Consider the following 22179-nt stretch of genomic DNA (forward strand, 5'->3'; position numbering starts at 1 on the left):
GATGGGTTAGTGGCCACCCAGTGTAAGCCGTGGCCTCTCTCCCCCACACAGGACCTGGCCGTGTGGTGGGCAATAAATAACCCATACATGCTTAGCATGGGTGGCAGGAGAGGCTCCTGTAATCGCGCCACTGCAGATGCCTGCCTGAGGGTCTCCTTATACTGGAGATGACTGGGATCCAGACCCCTGGGCTGAAAAGACCTCGAGAGCTCCCACAGGTGGGAAACCTGAGCCCAGAGAAGGGAAGTGACAGGTCCAAGGTTACCCAGCAGTCAGGGGCCGAGCAGTATGAGAACCTTAGCCCAGTATTCCACCTAAGGATGGGTGCTCCCCATCTGAGGGAGACCCCTCAGTCCTGCCGCTCTGCGCAGCAGGCAGGACTTCCTGGGGAAGCTACCTCCTCCACCGCCTGAGCTCTGGACACCCCTCCCTGCCCACCTGAAAGCCCTCAGGGGCCCAGGGGCCTGTGCTGCTACTGCCAGTGCTCCAGGAGGGTTGGGCCCTCTAGGCACCTTGCACCCTGATGACCCTGCATAATCCCTTCCCCTCCCTGAACCTAAACCTTCCCATCCACAGACTGGAGTGGGATCCCCATAGCTCTTTTGCGACAAACAAAAGCAGGGATACTCCCAAATACCTCTTAAACACCCCGCCCTACTGCCCTGCAATGTGGTTAAGCCCCGCCCTGTCTGAACTTTGGCTGAGGACTGAGGGCCCTCTTAGCTCATATACTTGGGGATCTAAGGATACAGACCCCTCTGACATCCAAAAGGGAAGCTGGGAAATCAGCCGCATGGGGAGAATGGAAGGCCAGATGTCCCTGTGGGAAGGATCCTTAGAACCCTTTCCCTCCCAGGCCAGGGGAGGAGGGAGAGATTGGGGGCCTGCCCAAGGCCACACACATGCCTGTGACTCCACTGGGACTAATACCCGGGGCTTCTGAGGACGGCCTGGCACTCCTTCTGACTTCTTACCCTTTCTACCTCCAAGGGCAAAGCTGTCTTGTCTAACTGACCATCCTCTAGCCTGGGTTAGGCCCTGCACTGGTTCAGACTGAAGCTGCATTGCATGGTGCTGCCTTTGGGGGTGGCGACTCAGGAAGCACATGATTTGGAGGTGCTTGGAAAAGCTGAGGACAAGGCTGCTGAACGACTTGGGTGAATGATGCCCACCCTTCCTAACCCCAAATCCACATGGGCCCAGGCCTCTGAGACCACCAGGGCAGGACTCAGACTTTCCTGGCTTAAGGGTGGGGCTTTCCCTGCTCCTGCAGTCAAGTGGCCCCAGGTCAGACCTGGACACCTAGAGGCTGACCCAGAACAAGTTCACCTGTGCTTTCACCCTCCCCTGGCAAAACTCCAGAGCCTCAGCCTATGGCTGGCCCACCCTTCCCCCAACCAGAGAAGGTACTCACTGATGGGGGCGTGTAAGGCCACGTGCTCCTGGTAGGGCGTGTAGTACTTGTACTGCTTTCCGCAGAATTCACAGGTATAATTGCCGGTTTCTGTCCAAGGAGAGGAGAGTGTGGGAATGGGTGCCTGTTCCCATCCAGAAGTAGCAGCTTGCTCCCTCCCCGCAAACCCCTCCTCATTCTGGGACCACCAACTAGAATCAGGAGCCCCCTTGAGTCAGACCGCCAGGGTTCAAATCCCAGCTCCTCTATTTCAAGCTGTGTGACTTTAGGCAAATCTAATAACCTCTCCGTGCCTCAGTTTTCCTATCTGTAAAATGGGGCAATGATAGGACCACCTTATAGGATTGCTGTGAGGATTAAATTTGTATGTCACATGCTTAGAACAGTACCTGGCACACGCTGTCCTCCTCCATCGCTCCACCCCCAGGCCCCGGTGCTCAGGAAATGGGTGGTGTCCTGAGTTGACCTCCAGTGCCAACCTCTTTATCAGCCCCTTTTCAAGCCTTGCCCTCTGCAATGGCCACAGGTGGGTCACCTTGTCTCCAGGGTCTTCCCTGCCCCCAAACGCCCCCCACCCCCTGGCAGAAGGGGCCACGTCTTCCTCTTGGGTCCCACCGGACTTCATCTTTACCTCTCTTTTGGCACTGCCTAACTTCTTTCTTCTTAAAAATTTCTGATGTAATATTGTTCACTGGGGGAAAATTATAAAATACTGATAAATACAAATACAAAATTTTAAATATAAGAGAAACTTCAATCATCTACAATCCCCCAAAAAGAGTAGCAGCTACTCCACAGGGTGGAGCATTCACCTGGCCACTTGCCCCAGACCCCACCCTGCACTCCCATCTCATCTCTCGCTGACGTCAGCCGTCTGGCTTCTACGGGCCTTGAATTAGCCGGCCCTGATCTATATGCTCTTTGTAACCTGGCGCATTCATTCAATCAACAATATTTTGTAGACATCTTGCTCAAATCAATAAACATCGATCTCTACTGCATTTATTGGCTGCCTGGTTACCACTGGACTTTGGAATTTGCTGAGCCAGTCTCCTAAACCAGAGGACATTGAGATTGTTTCAAAATTTTTCCCTTATAAAAAAATGCTGTGATCCATACCCTCGTAGAAATTTTTGCACATCTGCTCATTATTTTTGCACACCACTGCGAAATAAAGATTATTGTTCATAATCTTTGCACATATTTCCTCAGGATAAATTAAGGGTCTGCATTTTGAAGGCTTTTGATCACCACTGCACCAACTACTTACTGAAAGACTGGGCCAATTTTCGCTCCCATCAGAAAGATCTCAAAATGACTGTTTCCATATACTGTAGCCAGCATTAAGTACTATCATCTTCTTACTGTGCCTGATAGGGAGAAATACATTGCACTGCTGGTTTTATTTTCCATTTCTTTGAGTTCTAAGGAAGCTATTTTTGAGGATTAATGAACTACAGTTTTTCTTTTGTGACTTTCCTATTTGTGTTTACAGTCAATGTTTCTACAGGCATGTTTACCTTTTTAAAATCGCTAAGAACTCTATAGATGAAGGGCATCAACATTTCGTTCGACATGTTACAAGTATCTTTTCTCAATTGGTTTCTTAGTCTGTTTATGTTCTTTTCTCGCAATATAGAAGCTTTAAAAATTTTGGTAGCTAAATAATTTTTGTTAACTGATTCATGACCACGGTAAAGATATATTATTGCTCTTTGTAGGCTCTGAAGTTGTTAGATCAACTGTATTAATTGTATTATTCAAACTCTATATAACCTTTATTTCTCTCCTTGCTCTGTCAAAGACTAAATGTTGTGATCAATCCTTCCAATTCATTGTGTTTCTGAATTTATTTTTTTATATTTAGATATAATGTTGTTTGATGCAGATGGGCTCATGAGATCAAAACCTCCACTTTGAACCATATCCTTTGTTAACATTACACTATTTTCTAACACAGCAGTTCTCAAAGCATGGTCCCTGGGCTAGTGGCAATCAGCATCGCCTGGGAACCTGTTAGAAATGCAAATTCTCGAGACTTATTCGAAACATTCTGCAAGAAAAATCCTAAGGATGGGATCCAGTAAACTGTGTTTTAACAGGTCCTGAAGAAAATCCTGAAGTGTTAGAAAGTTAAGAACCACCACTCTTTTTTTTTTTTCTTTTGTGGTACACGGGCCTCTCACTGTTGTGGCCTCTCCCGTTGCGGAGCACAGGCTCCGGACGCGCAGGCTCAGCGGCCATGGCTCACGGGCCCAGCCGCTCCGCGGCATGTGGGATCTTCCCGGACCGGGGCACGAACCCGTGTCCCCTGCATCGGCAGGCAGACTCTCAACCACTGTGCCACCAGGAAAGCCCCACTCTAACTTTTAATTACACTGTTTTATTAGTTTGTCTGGTATTATTAGTTCTTGATAATTACTTTGTTAGATCCTTCTACTTGTTCACATGTGCCTAAAGCTGTTTCCCTAAATTTTCTTGTACTTGCATTCATCAAAAAGGTACTGTGCTACATGCTGGCACGAAATGTTGAGCAATGGTCCCTGCCTTCAAGGAACTTACAGTCTGGAAAAGGAGAAAGAAAAATCGAATCATCACACAAATCTACAACTGCAACCACAATGGGTAGTCTTAAGGAGACACGGTGCTATGAAAATCTTAATAGGGAATTCAATCTAGTTAAGAGAGTAGGAAAGAGCTCCATGGGAAAGAGAAAAGACAAGGAATTAACTAAGTATGTCTCTAATAAACCATTCTTAATTGGATTCTTTTAAGTTAACCTGAGAATCTTTGTCTTCTAATAAAGGAAATTATGCCATTTGCTTTTATTGCTATTACTGACTTGGTTTTACTTGTCTTATGATTCTTTTCTTTTCATCCTATACCCTTTCTGGTTTATTCTTTTAGTTTTCAGTTGTTTGATGTATGAACTCTTTTCTTTGCCTTTCCATTATTCTCCAATATTCCAGCATTTTCCAGTATTTTCCATTGTTCTAGACAGTATATAAGATACATTTCTCTAATTTTTATAGTCAAGCACGAAATGATATTTTCATATCTATTACCATTGAGAAAGGTAGTTTAACTCAGTGCCTCTCAAACTTTAGCCTAAATAAGAATCATCTGGAAAGACTGTTACAACACAGACACCTGAGCCCCACCTTGGAGATTCTGATTCCACAGGTCTGGTGTGGGGCCTGAGAATTTACATTTTTAATAAGCTTTTAGGAGATGCTTATGCTGCTGGTCTGGGGACCACACTATAAGCAGGACTGATTTAACCTACTTTATTGTATCCTTCACCTATTCCTTCCTTCCTGGTTTTTAACATTCATTTTTAATATTTTAGAATGATCTCTTTTTTTGCATTCAATTTTATAATCAGATTTGCAACATTTTAAACTTACACTTACTTCTAGTTTACCTGGCTTCAGTATTCACAAGTCCTCTTTTACTATGAATTAATGCCTCATAATTGAGCCCTTAAATGTGTTCAACCACTCAGTTCATTGGAGTACATCTTCAAGTAATTTTTTATTTCTTTTTGTTTTTCGGTTTTTTTTTTTTTTTTTGCGGTACGCGGGCCTCTCACTGTTGTGGCCTCTCCCGTTGTGGAGCACAGGCTCCGGACGCGCAGGCCCAGCGGCCATGGCTCACGGGCCCAGCCGCTCCGCGGCACGCGGGATCCTCCCGGACCGGGGCACGAACCCGCGTCCCCTACATCGGCAGGCGGACTCCCAACCACTGTGCCACCAGGGAAGCCCTCAAGTAATTTTTTGAAGTTGGGTATATAGGAGAAATAGCACGTTTTTGAGCCCTTGCTTTTTTTTTTTTTACACATAAATCAGTTTGTCTAGATATAAAATTCTTAGATTACACCTTTTTCCCTTCAGAACTTATTCCATGATCTTTCAGCATTTAGTATTGCAGGGAAGTCCGATGCAAGTCCACCTTGAAATCATTTGTAAGTAACTTGCTTCTTTATTTCCAGGTACCTGTATAGTTTTCCCCCTTATATTTATAGTTTAAAAAGCCACTAATATCTATCTAGTTATGGGTCCTTTTTTATTGATTCTACCTGACATATAGGTCTTCCTTTAGCTGAGCAATTTTTTCTTCTATTGTATCTTTGGAGTATTGCTTCTGTCCCACCAATTATCTGGAACAGTTTCCCCGTTCTCCATATTTATCATGTTTTCTGCTTATTAAGCTCATCTGTTCAAGTTTGTCCTTCACATTATTAATTCCATTTCTGCAGATCAACTCTGCTCTTTACTATCTACAATGTAGGTTTTAAATCTGCTCTTATATTTTCTGCTTCTCTCCAATTCTTCTCATCTCACTCCTCTCTCTTTGCTTTTTCATCTTATCTTGTTGCTTTTTCACCATACAGCTTCCTTTTTTACAGAGGTCATGCTATGGACTGAATTGTTTCCCCCCAAAATTCAGATGATGATGTCCTGTCTCCCAATGCAATGCTATTTGGAGATGGGGCCTTTGGGAAGTAATTAGGTTAGATGAAGTCATGAGGATGGCAGTGGGGTCCCTCATGATGGGATTAGTGCCCTTATAACAAGAGGCACCAGAGAGTTTGCTCTCTTTTTCTTCTCACCATGTGAGAGTACAGCCAGAAAGAGGGTCATTGGACCAGAATTCAATCATACTGGCACCCTGATTTTGACTTCAGCCTCCAGAACTGTGAGAAAATAAATTTCTGTTATTTAAGTCACCCAGTCTATGGTACTTTGTTATGGCAGCCTGAGTGAACTAAGACAGGTCATATTTTCTCATACTTGACTGTGGTTGCCAAACAGCATTTCCTTCTAGACTCTGTGGTAGATCATTTTCAGAGGTATACTCTTCCTCTAAGTCTGTTAAATTCCTTTCTTGTCATGTGGAATTTTCATAGTTCCCAAGTTTTATTTTCTTATTTTTTTTTTTTTTACCTTTCAAGTCACTCTTCCTTATCCAGGTATAAAACTCAAGTAACCTATAAATAAATCCAGATTTACACTGTTTCAATAGACTTGAACGAATTGTCCTCAATCATCCCCCCATTATCATGGTAGACCATTACCATGGGAGTAATTCTCAGATCTGCACCCGAAGAGCACGTTGACACACAGGGCCTCTTAGACCAACTCCCTCCTTCTAGCAGGATTCCTCTGCTCTGTCCTGGCTCTGGCTTCCTCCTCCTTGAGTACTTAATTCTCCAATTTGCTCAGCTGACATGGATGTGAAAGGCATACTTCCCAGCATGCCCTGCTGCCACTGTTTCTCCTCTTCCCCTGACCTATAGAGCTCTACTTGTGGGGACTAGTCCCTCCACAGTGCACTGTACCCCTACTGGCTCCCCTTATTCTGTGCCTCATCACTATCAGGGTTCTGTGGCACTGGCCAGCTTACAAAAAGTGGCAGAAGCCCAAGAAGCAGGATTCTGATCTCACAAGGCAGCTGCTGAGTGGTAACAAGGAACAGCCTCATACTCTTATAGACATCTCAGTTCCATGGCGTCAAGCTGGGAGCCAAACTCAGTCAGTTTTCTCAATGCAATTCCCTACTCCATATAATTTGTGATAATTCCTCCTGGGTCCTAGCACCGGCTGGCTGTCAGACGTAGTTACTGATATAGAGAACAAGTTTCATCTTGCTCTGTACCTTTCTGGATAATAGGTACCACTTGTTTAATGCTTTCCATGTAAATGTCAAGGACTATACTAATTCCTTTACGAATATAATCTCATCTAATCTCCATGACAATCCTGAGAGGCGAGTTTTACCGTCATTACTGTGATTAAAGAGATCACAAAACTTGCAGGACGTCACACAGGCATTAAGTATAGAGCTGGGGTTCATCTTTGGGATGGCTCTAAAGCTCTCGCGCTTGACTATCTCTCAGCAACATCGCTCATTCGTTAAGCCCTAAATATGAGCCGGGTGCTGGGCTAGACACTTGACACAGGCATCCTCCAACAGCCCTGAAGAACAGATAGATGTTCTTATTCCCAATTTATACAAGAATCAAAGGACACTCAGTGGGGGTAAGTAGCTAGTAAATTGGTGATGTCAGCATTCAAACCTGGGCTTGTCTGATTCCATAGCCTATGTTGTCTGTATTCTATTTTGATTATTATGATGCTACAGATGGAAGGGGTGGTGCTATGCTGGGACTGCTGGCAGACAACACTGAAGCAGGAGGGGGGAGTTTCACAGATCCCAATGTCCCTGTCCTGCACTGGCCTATGAACGTCCATCATGGAACATGTCTGATTCACATCTGGGTTCTCCCACAGTCTAACTTCTGGCAGTTTTACTGTTAAGGATTTCATCATTTTCTTCACTTCAAGATTGTTAGTTTTTTGTTTTAAAGATTTTTTTTGTTTTGATGTGGACCATTTTTAAAGTCTTTATTGAATTTGTTACAGTATTGCTTCGGTTTTATGTTTTGGTTTTTTGGGTCTGAGGCATGTGAGATCTTAGTTTCCTGACCAGGGATCGAAACCACACCCCCTGCATCGGAAGGTGAAGTCTTAACCACTGTACCGCCAGGCAAGTCCCCACTTCAAGATTATTTTAATGTTACTGTTTATTGAATGTTTACCATTGCATATGACAAGTGCTGTCATACAGACATTATTTTTACATCGTATTTACAGACATTATCACATCTCCAGTTTCCTGAGTGCTTTAAGAGGTAAAGAAAAGGAGAGAATCATCTCCTACGAGGAAGGAGGAAGAACACTCAGGGGCCCATCCAATGCCTTCCAAGGGCCGGGACCAAGTCCCGCCCTCTGAGGCTTGTCTCTGGCTTCACTGTTCCAGCTCCCTTGACTCTCCTTCCCTAAACTTCCTCATCCATTCAATCTATGTTTGTGTGTATATTTTCACAAGCTGCCTTAATCCTTATTGCAACAGGTAGAGCCAATAAAGACCTCTTCTTGCTGGGTAGTAAGAGAGGCACGGAAAAATAGAGAGGAAGAGGCAAGCATACAACTTCCTGAAGGGCTGGACCGGTCTCACTTGCGAGAACCAACCTCCACCCCGACCCAAATCCACTCCCCCTGCGGCAGCCAAAATGTCTTCCTAAAACACAAACCTGATCAAGTCCTTCCTCCACTGAGTAAACTCCGGCTCATTCCCCTCAGGGTGAAATCTAACTGCCTTCTTCTGGTGTTCAAGGCTCTCTAAGACCTGAACTCAGAATCGATTTGCCTTTCAGTTCCTGGAACAAGTGCAGCTCTGCTGCCTTCATGTGGGATACAGGGGCTCATCCCTACCCTCATCCCCATGCAGAAGCCTCATGGATTCCCAAGGCTGGTCAGTTGCCTCCCAGCCCCACTGCTCCCTGGGCTTCTATGTTGTAACTACCTGCTTACTGACCTGCTGCCCCCTCCCTGTGTGAACTACCCGAGGCAGGGCCACATCTGTCGTGCTCACTGCTGTGTTCCCACAATACTCAATACCAGTGCGTTGCGAATAGGCAGGTCAAGTGCGTGGCTCCTGCTCTCAGGGGTTTACCGGGATGAGGACGGAGCGTCTGCGTGTAGCTCCCCCGAGAGCTTCATTTGCTGATAAACCCCTTCTGACAACAGTAACGACAGTATTTTCCGAGCACCTACTATGTACCAGGCACTGTGCTAATTAAGAGGTGATTTATATCCATGATCTCATTTAATCCCCCAACAAACCTGCGGGGAAGTGTCACCCTTACTCCACAGGTGAGGAGCCAAGGCTCAGGACGGCTAACACTGGGCACCCAGCCTGTGCTACCTTCACTGCCCTGACCTGGACCCTGTGCTGTCCTGCTGCTTCTCAAAAGCAAGTCCTAAGAGTGACTGACCCATTTGACAGGTGGGCAAAGTGAGGTACAAGGAGGCCAGTGCCTCGCTGGCCAGAGCTGCAGGATTAGCAACGCTGCCCCCTTCCAGTGGTGGGACTCGCCCTGCCGCCCTCAGCCACCCCCACCTGTCTCCCCACCCAGCCCCGGCCCCAGAGAGAGGCCTGCATACTTGGCCCGATTTTCTGGAATGGTTCCGGGGGCTCCTCCTTCACCTCGTCAGTGGCCACGACACCTTGGTCGAAGGGGTCTGTGGGAGAACACACGGCCCTTAGTGCCCTGGTAACCGGGTCTCAGAGCCCAGGCTGGGACAGGGAGGTGGGCAGCCACCGAGGACTTACCTGCCCGATTCTCAGGGGCCCCTTCCACACTAAACACTGCGCCCGGGCGGGAGGCGGCAGCCGCAGAAGGAAAGAAGCAAACAGGAACCCTGTTAGTCCCTGCCCATAGCTGCCTCTGCCCAGTGCTCCCAGCCTCTGCCCCAGCGAGCTTGCCTTTGGGGCCCAGGACAGCTGCCTCAGCCACTGCGGCTGCCCAGGAAACCAAGGGCCACAGGAGGGCACATCCCTCCATTCCTCGAGGGCCCATCCCCGGGCAGGAAGACGCTTTCGGGCTGGCCTGTTTCTGGATCACTGCCAGACGCTCGAGGGACCAGGGCAGGAGAAAAAAAGGAAGAGATGGGGGCGTGGGTAAAGAAAAAGGAGGTGAGAGGAAGGATGGACCAGTGGCGACAGGTGGCGAGACCCGGCTGTCACAGCCTGACACGGGCTTGGGGTGTGGGGCTGGAGAGGGAACCCTCCAGAGGCTTTTCCAGTCAAAGACCCTATTTCTAGGATTCTTAAGATTCCAAAAATAAATTACCTAAATTTATCGTTCTAATTTCTAACTGTATATCTAAGATGCTAAAATATCATCGATTTAAAAAATTGGTTTAATTTCACCAGAGCGTGGGAATACTCAACATGAAATCATAAAATAAATCGGTATAAAATTGTTGATATCCGACTGATTTTGACCCTCAAAAACGGCAATTTCACTTGGGTTACCCTCATCAGAAATACATATGGAATATGATGGGGACCTTCTCTAGCCCAGAACCCTCGGAGGTTCATCACTCCACTCGTGGTCTGCCTGCTGCCCGACCTTCCCTGGGTAGGAAGTGGGAGGGGAAGCGGTGGGTGGGCCCGGGCCCCATAAGCAGCCCTGGAGGGGGGGTCTCTTTGTGGGACTCCGCTCCTGAGGAGTGAGGGGCCTGACTCACCATCCACTGCGTGCAGGTCTCGGTGCTCCTGGAAACAGCTGTAGTATTTGTACTTCTTCCCGCAGATGTCACACGTGTACCTGAAGTTGTCTGCGGAGGATGGAAAGACACGTGGTTACCAGGGCTTCAGCCACCTGGGGCTGGGGGAGGTGGTATGGGCCAGACTGGGCCCAACTGGTGACTCCATGGAGAATAGCTCCTGGGGTGTTAGGAGTCTTGTACACAAGGAGACCAGGGAGCCTTGAAGTGATTTTCCAAGGCACTTCCAATCCTACCCCAGGTGAGCTGAGCCCCTAAGGGCCCGGTTCATGACTTCCTTCGTTATGTGAGAATAACAATCACTGCGGCTACAGCTTCCTGGGTGTTGGCTGTACTGTCAGGGGCCAGGCCAGGAGCTTCCCCAGCACTCCCTCCATTCGGCCTTGCAATCGAGGGAGGAGGTAATAACCCATTTAACACTTGAGTCTACTGAGGGGCAGAAGGGACCTGCTGCCAGCCCTACAGCAAGGGGGGCCTGGGAGAGGCCCATCACAGATGGTTCTGAATGACCCTGGTTACTGGCGTTCCTGTCCTGTGCAATGTCTCGGCTGGACCCGCTGACTCGCTTCTAACAGAGACAATGCAGTAAGGTGAGGAGCAAAAGAGGGCCAGGAGGCTGGTACCCCAGCCCAGGAGCAGAGAGTGATTCATCTGGACAGAGAAGGACCATGTGCCCTGACTCAGCCACGGCTTAGAGTTAAGTGATGTCACAGGAAGACTACGACTTTGGCCTTGCTCACACCGTCTCGCTCTTGCTAGCTGCCCTGCTGCAGGCTGCCTCACATAGAGACCCACTTGGCAGTCTCTGGTGAACAGCCAGTGGGGAACTGAGGCCCTCAGCCCAACAGCTTGGGAAGGACGGATCCTGCTGACAAACATGGGAGTACGTAGAGGCGGTCCCTTCCCCGGCTGAGCTGTGAGATAAGACCACAGCCCCGGCCTTGACGGCAGCCTCGTGAGAGACCCAGAGCCAGAGGACCAGGTGAAGCCACGGGGAAGTGTGTGACACAGCAATAAACAATGACAGGGCCTGTGTTTGGATGACCCCCTAGGCCTCTCCAAAGTCTGAGGCTGGACTCGTACAGGACAGTGCCTTTGCCACATCGGCAGCCCCTCCAACGTTTGGACTAGCAAAGACCTTGTGTGTTTGCTCCTTGGGCTGATCTAGGGATGGCTCGTCCACCCCAGCTTCCCGAGGATGCCCAGCACAGGGAGGTTGGGCGGCTAGCTCAAGGCTGTAGAGTGGGGCAGGGAATAGCCAGGATCCAGCTTCTCACTTCACTGTAAGCCACAGCTGAGTCAGGGCACATGGTCCTTCTCTGTCCGGATGAATCACTCTCCACTCCTGGGCTGGGGTACGAGCCTCCTGGCCCGTCTTTTGCTCCTTAGCACCCAAACACAGGATGTGATGTGACTGCCCCGTCCCAAGGTTGCAGTGCCAGGCGATTCTGTGGGAGGGTTTCTGGCCCCCGCTTAGCTGAACTCAGGGACACAGATGGCATTAGCCAGCTCCCCGCCTCTGCCTCCACCTTTTCCACGGCACCTGCAGCCCCTGGACATGCCTGGAAGATGCAGGGCCACAGAGACGACCTGGTCTCCAGGCGAGGTACACACAGACATTCTGAGGGTGTGGGGACCAGGAAGGGTTCAGGCGTCTACCATCCTACCAGGCCCTCCCATCTCCATGCCCCTGCCCCGACCCACCACGGAGTGGCAGGGTAGAGGTGGTGGGACGTGGGGAGGAGACTCTTGGTCCCGGCCAGCCTCACGCAGACTGCCAGCAAGTGACAACCCCACCTCGGGATTCAGCATCCCCATTTCCCCCCTAGTTTGGGGAGGGGGCGTGGTGGTAGGTGAGCTGATTCCCAGCGCCTCTCTCAGGCTAGCAGTTCCAGGATTCCAAGCCTGGCACAGGCTTCGATCCTTCCCCATGGCCAGCAATCCAACACAGGCAACAACCTACCCCATCATGTCCCGTCTGGACCGTAATCCTTCTCAGAGCTGAATACCCGGGGAACAGAGGTGGAGAAGTCAAGCCCAACTGGGGTCTGCTGGTTCCAGATGGGGTCCTGCCCCGTGAGTCCTCTCCCATACTGGTCAGCGCTGGTCGCCCCGCAGTTGCCCACCCCACGTGGCTCATCTCTGCTCACGCTGCCTCTCCTACCAGCTGGGCCATGTACATCCGCCACCTCCAATAAAAGGTGAACCCCCAGCTTTCTGCCACTGAGAAGTGCCCCACCCTGCTCTGTCGAATCCCACGCCACATCCTGATCTATGTCTCCTCGATGTGGACAGGACCACATGCCCGGGCCCTCCTAAGGCAGGAGCGAATTAGGACAAGAGAGTTATCCCCAAAGGAAGAAAGGCAAAATGATTTTTTGGTCAGTGAAACCACATCTTCAGAACCCCTTCAGAGTTCAGGGACTCCAGGAATCTCTGGGGAGGCAGGCTCTGGAGGCAGGCTGCCCAAGTTCAAACTCAACTCCACCCCTTACAGGTGCCATTAACGTCGGGCACGTGCACTAAACTCTCTGCTCCTCGATTTTCTCAACTGTAAAACAGGACTGATATGTTCCTTCATCTCCCAGAATTGTGATAAAGAATAAGTGAGCACAACACCTAACATACGATAAATACTTCGTAAATGTTACCTAATATTATTGTTAAACAAAGGCAAGAGAGCTCGATGCGGAGTTGATCTTCTTATGTTTGTAGCTGAGAGATGGGTAACTGGGTATATGCCTCTATGTATGACTGTACTATTTTTCTAACAAATAAACGAAAGATTCCTGGACTAGAAGGTGTGAGACTTGGTTTCTATGCCCACCTCCACCCCTAAGAAGCTGCATGACTTCTCTCTGGAACTCTCTCTGGAACTCAGTATCCTCATCTGACATTCTCCACAGGACTCCACGGCCAGGTCTTGTCGCAAGGCTGAGGTGTGAGAAGGCCAGGCTGTCTGAGCAGGCGCTGCTGGCCCAGGGCAGGGCGGGGGCGCAGGACGGAACACAGAGTCCAGCAAAGCACACTGGCCGTGGGGAGTGAAGTCCGCAGAGAGGAAGGACTAAAAATACCCCCAGTCACGAAGTCCTCCACAACTAGTGAAACTCCGGGAACAGCGGAAGCCAGATGGAGCATAACGGATCATTGAGGGGCTGCTGGAGAGGCCAGGGGCTCAGAATAGCCAAAGAAGGAAAGATAAATAGGGAAGTTCCTTAACTGTGCGGTTGACCACAGGCGGGTGATGGGAGCCGGAAGAGAAGGGAGCTATTGAGGGAGAAGGAGCCCGGGGCCAGGCAGGGGCAGCGTGGGGCTTGGGGAGGAGGCATAGGACCCTGAATTCCTCCTGCCGAGGACCCTGGGGCAGGTGCCTGGCCAACCTGAGGCTCAGATTGTCCAGAAAACGGAGGGGTAGCCTCAGCCCTGCAGGCCTTTCACGTGGTGTAAGAATCCAAAGAGAGAGTGGGTGCGAAAGTGCCTTAGAAGAAATGCTGTTAGGACCCAATTGCAACTAAGGCCCTGCCTCCTCAAACTACTCGGTTTTGGATTTTTAAGGGGGGTGGCGGGGGGTCGCTCGTGTTTATTTATTATTTTAAGAAACTTTTCATGGTGGTATACCAAACATGCAGAACAGGGGTGGCCAAACTATGGCCTGCCCACTGTCTGTTTTGATAAGGAATCCATTTCCATACCGTCTCTGGCTGTGTTCGTGCTCCATGGCAGAGCTGTGCAGCTGCGATGGAGATAACCTAGGCTGCAGAGTCTAAAATATTTTCTATCTGGTCCCCTATCAAAAAATATGCTGACCACTGATGGAGAAAAATGTACAAATCCTAAACGTTCAGCTCGTTACATTTTTGAAAACCGAAAACACCTGTAACCAGTGCCCAACTCAAATCACAGAACCCAGAAACCCCCTCCCAAGGGTAACCACGACGCTGACTTCTTGCAGCGTGAATTAGTTTCCCCTGTTCTTGGACTTTCTATACACAGATCTCAGGGGAAGCACTCTTTGTGCCGGGCTCCTTTTCCTAACGTTCTGATTGCGGGTAACCCACGTTGCTGTGTGTAGCTGTCCGCCTTTCCCTCTCACTGCTGTACTGTAGTCCTTTGTGGGACACACCATGACTCACTTCTCTGTTCAACTAGCGCTAGGCACTTGGGTGGCTTCCAGTCTGAAGCCATTACGAGTAGCGCTAAGAACACCCTAATTCCCATCTTTGGGTGGATGTGCGCACACACGCACCTGCGAGGGGAACTGCTGGGTTCTGGGGCTCAGTCAGGTTTGCTGTGCCGGCTGCCTACCAGCCCTGTGGGTTTAGATCTGGAGACAAGGCAGGCGGGGGCCACACGTAGCCAAGCAGGACAGTATCCCCAGATGCCGAGGCCCTGTACATGCCAAGGGGCGGGATGCCGCACCCCAGGGTTCGTGCCCATGCATTTCCCCAACATCAGCTACGGAGCCCCCGACCCATGAGTGGGAGTCAAAAGAACATAGGAAATGGTGTATACCCTGGACCCCTCTTGGGGATACACGTGCCTATTTTGCCAGTGAAGGGCCCTGAAAAGTCTACAGCAAAGAAACATGTTCAACTTAGCTGAACTCAAGGCTTCCCCAGGTTATCTGGCCAGAGAAGCCTTTACGGACAGAAAGCCTGTTAACTTCCCCCAGCATGCCTATGCCACGGAGCACACTTTGGGAAAGGCTGCTCTGAGGTGCTGTGTCCAAAGCCAAAGCCTGCATCACAGCAACAGGCCTCCCAGAAGCCGCCTGGGGTGGGGGTGATGGGTTGAGAGCATCACCCCCGGCCCTGGCTCTCCCTTCTCCTCCCACCCCTGGCCCTCTCAGCCCACACAGTCCAAGAGGAGGGAAAAATACTCACTGCCTTGGGAGGCTCCCTCCCCTGAGGTGGCTTCTGTGTCTGTGAGAGAGAGAAGAAGGAGGTGAGCAGAGTGGACCAATGGAAGGGCCAGCACCAAAAGAGAGAGAAGCCGGGCAGGCGGAGGCCAGGAGAAGCCGCTACCGCGTGCCCAGGGATGCTCTCTTCCCACTCAGGATGCAGGCACAAAGCCTTCCCCGTGTTCTCTGCTGTCTGTCGGGCCCTGAGCCGGTGCCCTTCCTCCCTGCCTGCCAGGGTCAGGCTCAGGGAGGGGCAGGCACCATCCCTCCTGTCCCCGTAGCTTCAGCACCCTCATCTTCAGAATGGAGACAGCACCCCGCCCCACCCCCTGGGCTGTCATGAGCAGCACATGAGATGACACACGAGCACCTTCCCTGCAAGGACCGCTGACAGTGAACAGCACTGAAGCACCCTGGGAGGAAGCGGGCCTGTGCGGGGCAGACAGGGGGCACTGGTGGCATATCCTGCTGTACCCCACCCCACCCCCATCCCTGGGTGCTCTCCCAAGTTAAGGAGGCCTCTCCTCTCCTCTTCGGGTCCCACTCCTACTGCAGAAAGAGCTCTGAGGGCCTCTGGGGTCACCCTGGAGGGGCCCAGGTGGAGGATGGGGAGGTGCGGCCCCTCAGCTCTGCCCCAGGGACATGCCACTCACCTCGGTGTGCCCGTACGTGGGTCTGGAAACAGTTGTAATATTTGTACTTCTTGCCACAGATTCCACACTCGTAGGAACCTAGAAAACAGGAAAGGAAAGGACTGGTCAGCCAGCACCCAACGTGCGCAACCACGAGGCCCCGGGGCCCCTGGTGATGCCTCCAGGTAATGCTAACTCTGTGCCAATGGGCTATCGTGTCTCCCACGAGCAAAGAGGCAGCAGGGACCAGCAAAGACAGCACTGAGCTGGAGGTCAGGAGGCTGGGGTCTATTTCAGGTTTTTGTCTCTATTTTCTGAGTGACCTTGGGAGAGTCACTTCCCGCCTCTGGGCCTCAGCTTCCAAATCTAAGACAGAGAGGGTAACTTCTTAGGTAACTCACAGTTATTCCTTGAAAGGAAAAAGGAGATGAATGTAAAAGAATTTCAGGATAAGGAATAAATTGCATCCATGTAAGGAAATCATCACTTAGATGCAATAGAATAATTTCTAGCTACTGCTCTCCCCGCCAGGATGGACAGAGGTTAAGAGGACAGGCTTTAAACCATGTATCTGGGTTCTGCCACTTAGCAGCATGACCTTGGTAATTTCCTTAAACACACTAAGCCTCAGTCTGCTCATCTGCAAAATGGGGCTAAAAGTACCTACCTCACAGAGTTCGCCCTACGCCCCATCAGGAAGTGCCCAGCTCTACTACAGATGTGTCTGACAAGGAGAGGGCCTCTCTTGTCCGTTGAGGTGCCGTCTTGATCCCTCAGACGTGCAGAGATCAACATGGTATGAATGTCTGACTCCAGCCCTCTGCCAGGCCCTTCTCCCAGAGGCAGGCAGACTGAAATGGCTGAGTTCCCAGCAGGCATTTCAGATAAGTCAAAGGCAGGGCCCACCCATGCAGATCATAGGGCAAAGGCCCATGGCAGGAAGGAAAGCAGAGCCCATCAGACCCAGCCTGGCAGGGGTCCCAGGAGTTAGAGGCCCTGCCCATCCCTCACACAGGCCTGCCACCACCTGGGCCCAGGCCCCATCCCTAACAGAACGACCTGGGAGCTTGCACACACACAGAGTCCCTGACCCCACCCCAGGCTAACAGTACCAGAACGGCTAGGGCCAGGGGCCCAGGAAGCTGCCTTTTCCCAAAGCATCCACAGAGGATTCTGGTGCCCAGCAACCAGGCGTGGGAACCACTGGTTTGAAGTCAGACAGCCCTAGGATGGAGTCTCAGCTAAACCATTTACTGGTCGGGCCTCAGTCTCCTTATTGGAAAACTGTGGATAACTTAAGAGCATCTATGTGAAGACTGGATGAAGCATGAGTAGTATTCCTACCACGAGCGCGGACAGTCGGTGAGTGGGACCATCATCAACTCCCACTGCCTGCGGTCTCCGACCTCGGGCCAGAGGCCCGGCTACTGGGTGTGAACTCCAAGTATCAGGTTAAGTCAGAAGAGCACTGGGCTCGGAGCCTGACCGTGAGCTCAGCTCTGCCAGCCCCTAGCTGTTTGATCGCAGGAACATTCCTTTTCCGGTCCGAGCCTCAGCTTCCTCACCTGTAAAACAGGACTATGATACCTGCATCTCATGACCAAGATCAGGATGAATGAGCTACAACCTGTGAGTCAGCGGCCCCCAGGGGGCAGCGCCACTTTGCTACTGTGGGTCACTCAAGGGAACGCTGTCCTGCAAACCAGCATGGAATTTAGCAGCCTGTTATTCAGTGGTTTTATATGTGTTACCCTTGTCTTACTGGGAAAAATCTAAACCCACGGAGGGCAAAGATCAGAGTGTATATTTCCCTGTCTTCAGTCCCGTGACTAGCACACAGCGGGGGCTCAGTAAATTCATGGCGTCCTGCTGTTCTACGCATCTGTCACTGAGTAATAAAGACCTGGACTCCCTCCCTATGCCTCCAACCCACGCTTCCACGGTTTCTGCTAATTCTTCTCCTTCAACCGATCGGGAATTTATTGAGCGTCTTCACATGCCCGGCACCGAGGCCCCAACCATAAGCAAGACGCGATCGCTGCCCTCCGTCTGATGGGAAGCAGACAGCCCACCAGGCGAGAGGACGTGCAGAGTGGCTGTGCTACGACGGCCAAGTGCAGGACCTGGTGGGCACAGTGCGGGACCCTGACAGGGCTATAGCAAGGGGCCGCAGTCAGGGGCCTTGAGCAGGAGAAGGGAAAGACGGGGGGACGTGTAGGGGCAGGCAGCCCAGGGAAGGGGGAGTCTCTCCCCAAAGGACCGAGGCCACAGTCTGTGATGGGGAAGACTTGTTTAGACTTGATGCACTTCTGATGAGGTCTCTAAGCCCCAGCTCTACCCCTCTCTGCCACTAGGCCTGGGCCTCAGTTTCTCCAACTGCCCTCAGTACCCAAGGTCTTTCCCCAAACCATACAGTAAGTGTAGGCTGATGGACAGAGCCTGCAGGCTGCGATGTCCCCGACTCACCCACCCAGTTGACACTGTTCATAAGCAGGTGTCCCACTGGCTTCTCCCTCAATCCACAGACAGCCAAGGGTCCATGCAGCCTTGCTCACAGGCCTCAACCCATTCAGAGAATCACAGGGGCACAGTTCGCCAGCTTCGGGCCCTCTCCTGGCCCCAGGGCAGAGCAGACCCCTTGCTTGGCACAGAGTCTCAGGACAGAGCAGTGTGTGTTGGCAGGAGGGACACCTGAGTTCAAGGTCCTGCCTCTCCCCCACTCACCCTAAGACCCCAGGCTGCAGGTGCTCCGTCTGCAGAAGGGGCTGGATGGGCAGGGAGGCTGGTGCGTGAGGAGAGTGCAACAGAGTGGCAGCCCCACAGCGCAGCTGTGTCTGCAAGCCTGGGTTCAAATCCCGGCTCACCACATACCAGCCTGGGGCCCTGGACAAGTCATGGAAACACCCACACCTCAGGCTTCCTCTCTGTAAAATGGACACAGTAAAATGCTACCCACCTCATTGGCGGGGGGTGGGGAGGAAGGGGGGGGCGAGCAATAATATGAGCAGTAATACTGTGGCCACTAAGCACAGTTCCTAGTACAAGGCAAGTACTCGGTAAAGGAGAGCTGCTGTTACTGTCAGCTTTCCCCAAAGTGCGCTGGGACCCAACTTCCTGAATGCATCCCAGGGAGAGGAGCCTGTGACCAAGCAAGGGGGAGGCGCGGCCCATCGGGGGAGGCACCATGCACGGGAGCTGCGCCCGCTGGGAGAGGTCCTGCAGTAACGGAACCCAGCGGACTGTTAACCCCAGGTCTCCCAGCAAATTTGGCCACGGAACTCCTTGCTCCCCTTGGCTTGTTTCAGAGCTGCAGCCCATAGCAAGTGCTGCTGAAAAGGTCCCGACGTTCCCGGCTTCCAGATTCCTACGTGCTCTACCATCCCTCCAGCAGCACGTCTTCCCGGGCCCCGGGCAGGCTCAGATTTGCTGACCGGTGGCACTGATGGGTGGAACAGGTGGCTCCCTGTGTCCCTGCAGAGGCTAGCAGGCCCTGGATACTCAGGGGTCTGCAGCTGACGGCTGCACTCAGCCACCCCCCCCCCCCCTGCCCTCATGCTGGCCCCCGATCGGTCCTCCTGCCCTTCAGCCATCATGTACCAGATGCATATCTCAACGCTTGGGCCCTGAATACGGTTCGCACAGATTCACCGTGAGGGCTGCCTTCCGGCGCTCTTCCATCTGAACTAGTAAGAAATCAGAAAGAGCCCTTAAAGATGGGGCCCAGTGAGGAGGGCTCTGAGTCTAGGGCTGGCCAGTCTCCTGACCTCTCAGTGCCTCAGTCTCCCCATCCACACACGAGAGGGTTGGACAAGACCACGCCGTCTACTTTTTCACTGAAGAGCTTGTGCTGGCGAAGGGGCAGCCACACTTCCCCAGGGGAGGCTGGGCTATGGCAGAACAGCAGCCGCAGGCCCAGATCCCCCTGCAGTTTTATGTTTCCTCTGTCCTGATTCATAACATGGATGTAACATAAAGTTACCCATCCCGTGGTTATAACCTAACATTTCTCCCCGTAATCCTTCCAGCAAAATGACCCTCCAGGGAGGATGTACCCCACGTGTGCTGTGGCCTTGTGTCCCCCTGGCCCACGGCCACCGTGTACCCCAGGTTGGTGCAGTGGGTGCTGGAGGGACCTCACCGACGGAGACTCTCCGCTCAGAAGGTCCCCCTCCCCGCTGCCTGACTCCCTGCCCCGCCCGCTTCTTCACTCCACCACGTTCCCGGCTACCCTCCTGTCCTTTGTCTCCATCTCTCCCAGCCTACTAAGTGCAGGCGCTGCAACTCATTTCACTTGCGCCTCTCCAACGTCTCTGCACAGGCTGGCCTCTGACCCCACCGCACCCCACTGCACGGTGCGGAAGCAGCAACTTGCCCACTTCACGCAGCCAGCTAGTGGAGCGGGCTCTGGACTCGGGGGCTTCTCACGCATCGGCTCAGTTCATCTTCACAAATCCAGCACAGGAAGGTGGTTATTATCCCCATTTTTCAGATGAGGGGGAACACATCGGGCCAGAGGTCACCTGATCTGTCCTGCTGCTCCAGTGCCCGTGTGTGTGACCACCACACGGTCAGCCCCCGGGAGGATGCCAAGAAGAGAGGGCACCTGCTAACGGCTACCAGTTACCGAGTACACCCAGGTCTCATTTCCATCCTCCATCTTCCCAGAAGCCCTCATGTGGTTGAGACAACTCAATGGCCACTTCAACCATGAACTTGAAAGTTCTAGGGGCCAGGTGGTCCAGGGCTGGGGCCACTCAGATAGTGGCTAGTGAGGAACTGGGCTCAAAGCTGGCCTTCAGGGATCCAGAGCCATCCTACTGCCACCATGCCAGGTTACCTCCGGATGCCAAGGAACCCCCTTCAGTCATGGGGCTCCCCCTAACACTGCAGGGCAGCAGAACCCCCTACCAGGTCTGGTACCACCACAGGACCCCCAGAGCACCCTATCAAGAGCCTTGGGAGAGACTGCCTGGGATGGATGGCAGGACACGTCAGCACACAGACACAAGCCTTTTCCTCTCCCCCATCCCGTTGTCACTAGTGACACAACAAGAATCCACAGGCACTGATGAAGAGCATCTGTCTAGCATTTTCTGTAACCACCTGGCAGAGAGCCTGGCTTAAGCTCCCTTCCCAAGAGCACTGGACAGACCAAGTGAGGCCAGGTGAGAGCAGGTGGGTGGAGGTCCCGAAGCCACTGGAGGGAGAAGTGGCAAGACGGAGGTAGAAGAGGAATGTGGGCGGCATGCCTGAACTCTATCACTGGCACCCGGAGAGCTCCAGATCAGCTCCACCACCTTTCAGGATACACAAAATACAACAAGGCAGAAATCCAGAGCAGGTGAAGGAGAGAAGAAAAACACAAGGTGGGGGGACGGACACATGGCTCCTCACAACAGGCAGTCCCATATTTAGCTCAGAGTCTCGGGAGCCGCTGTTCACAGATCACATGCTCAGGAGCACCCTGCCCCCTTGGTCCTAAGCAGCAGCAGAGCTGGCCCAGGCACAGCCTGCTGGGGGACAGGGGGCCTGGAGAGGTTAAGTCGTGGACAAGTAGGTTTCCTGAGGCTCTCTGGGGCTGGGACTCAGACCAAATGTCCTCGGGACCACGGTCTTCCAAGTAGAGTACAAATCCCCTGGGGATGTATGAGCACAGGGAATTTTAAGAGAATCCATTCCCAATGCATTTCTTCCTAAAACCAATGGGCCAGAGAACGTGGAGGGCAGGGAGGCCCCACTCAGCTGGTTCTCCTCACCGTCACCCTTCTCCACACGACAAACACAATGGTCCTTTCACCCACCCCAATCCCACCGTGGTGCTGTCCAAGGGGGATGAACATCTCAAGGCTCCAGGCAAAGAGATGCTGTGTTGGACTTAGAAAGTGGGTGGATCTAATGACTGGGAATAATTTCTTTTGTAAATTGGGTGATTTCTAATTCTTTGTTTTCAACAAAACTGAAGAAGAATCTAATGGAGTTGTCAGCGAAGAGACCATTGAAAATAGTATCTGACGACAGACCCCTGCGTGATTTTTGGCATACAAACTGGAAGGTGTTCAAAGAATTGAGTGACACTGATAAAACAAGACTGCCTCC

The 22179-nt window shown here is 51.7% G+C and overlaps 1 protein-coding gene across 1 annotated transcript in view; it reads right to left on the minus strand.

The window, feature by feature from the left end:
- The window catches only part of ZNF618 (zinc finger protein 618), an 80940-nt gene that overhangs the window by 31407 nt on the left and 27354 nt on the right, over positions 1–22179 (minus strand). Inside the window, exons 3-9 of the mRNA XM_082843078.1 lie at positions 16105–16182; positions 15435–15473; positions 10513–10602; positions 9593–9628; positions 9424–9501; positions 2046–2105; positions 1415–1504 (exon numbers count right to left, since the gene is read on the minus strand). Coding sequence (XP_082699204.1) covers positions 1415–1504; positions 2046–2105; positions 9424–9501; positions 9593–9628; positions 10513–10602; positions 15435–15473; positions 16105–16182 — 471 coding nt within the window. The remainder of the gene's footprint in view (positions 1–1414; positions 1505–2045; positions 2106–9423; positions 9502–9592; positions 9629–10512; positions 10603–15434; positions 15474–16104; positions 16183–22179) is intronic.

Source organism: Leucopleurus acutus (genome assembly GCF_964270905.1).
Source record: "Leucopleurus acutus genome assembly, chromosome: 7".
Lineage (NCBI taxonomy): Eukaryota > Metazoa > Chordata > Mammalia > Artiodactyla > Delphinidae > Leucopleurus > Leucopleurus acutus.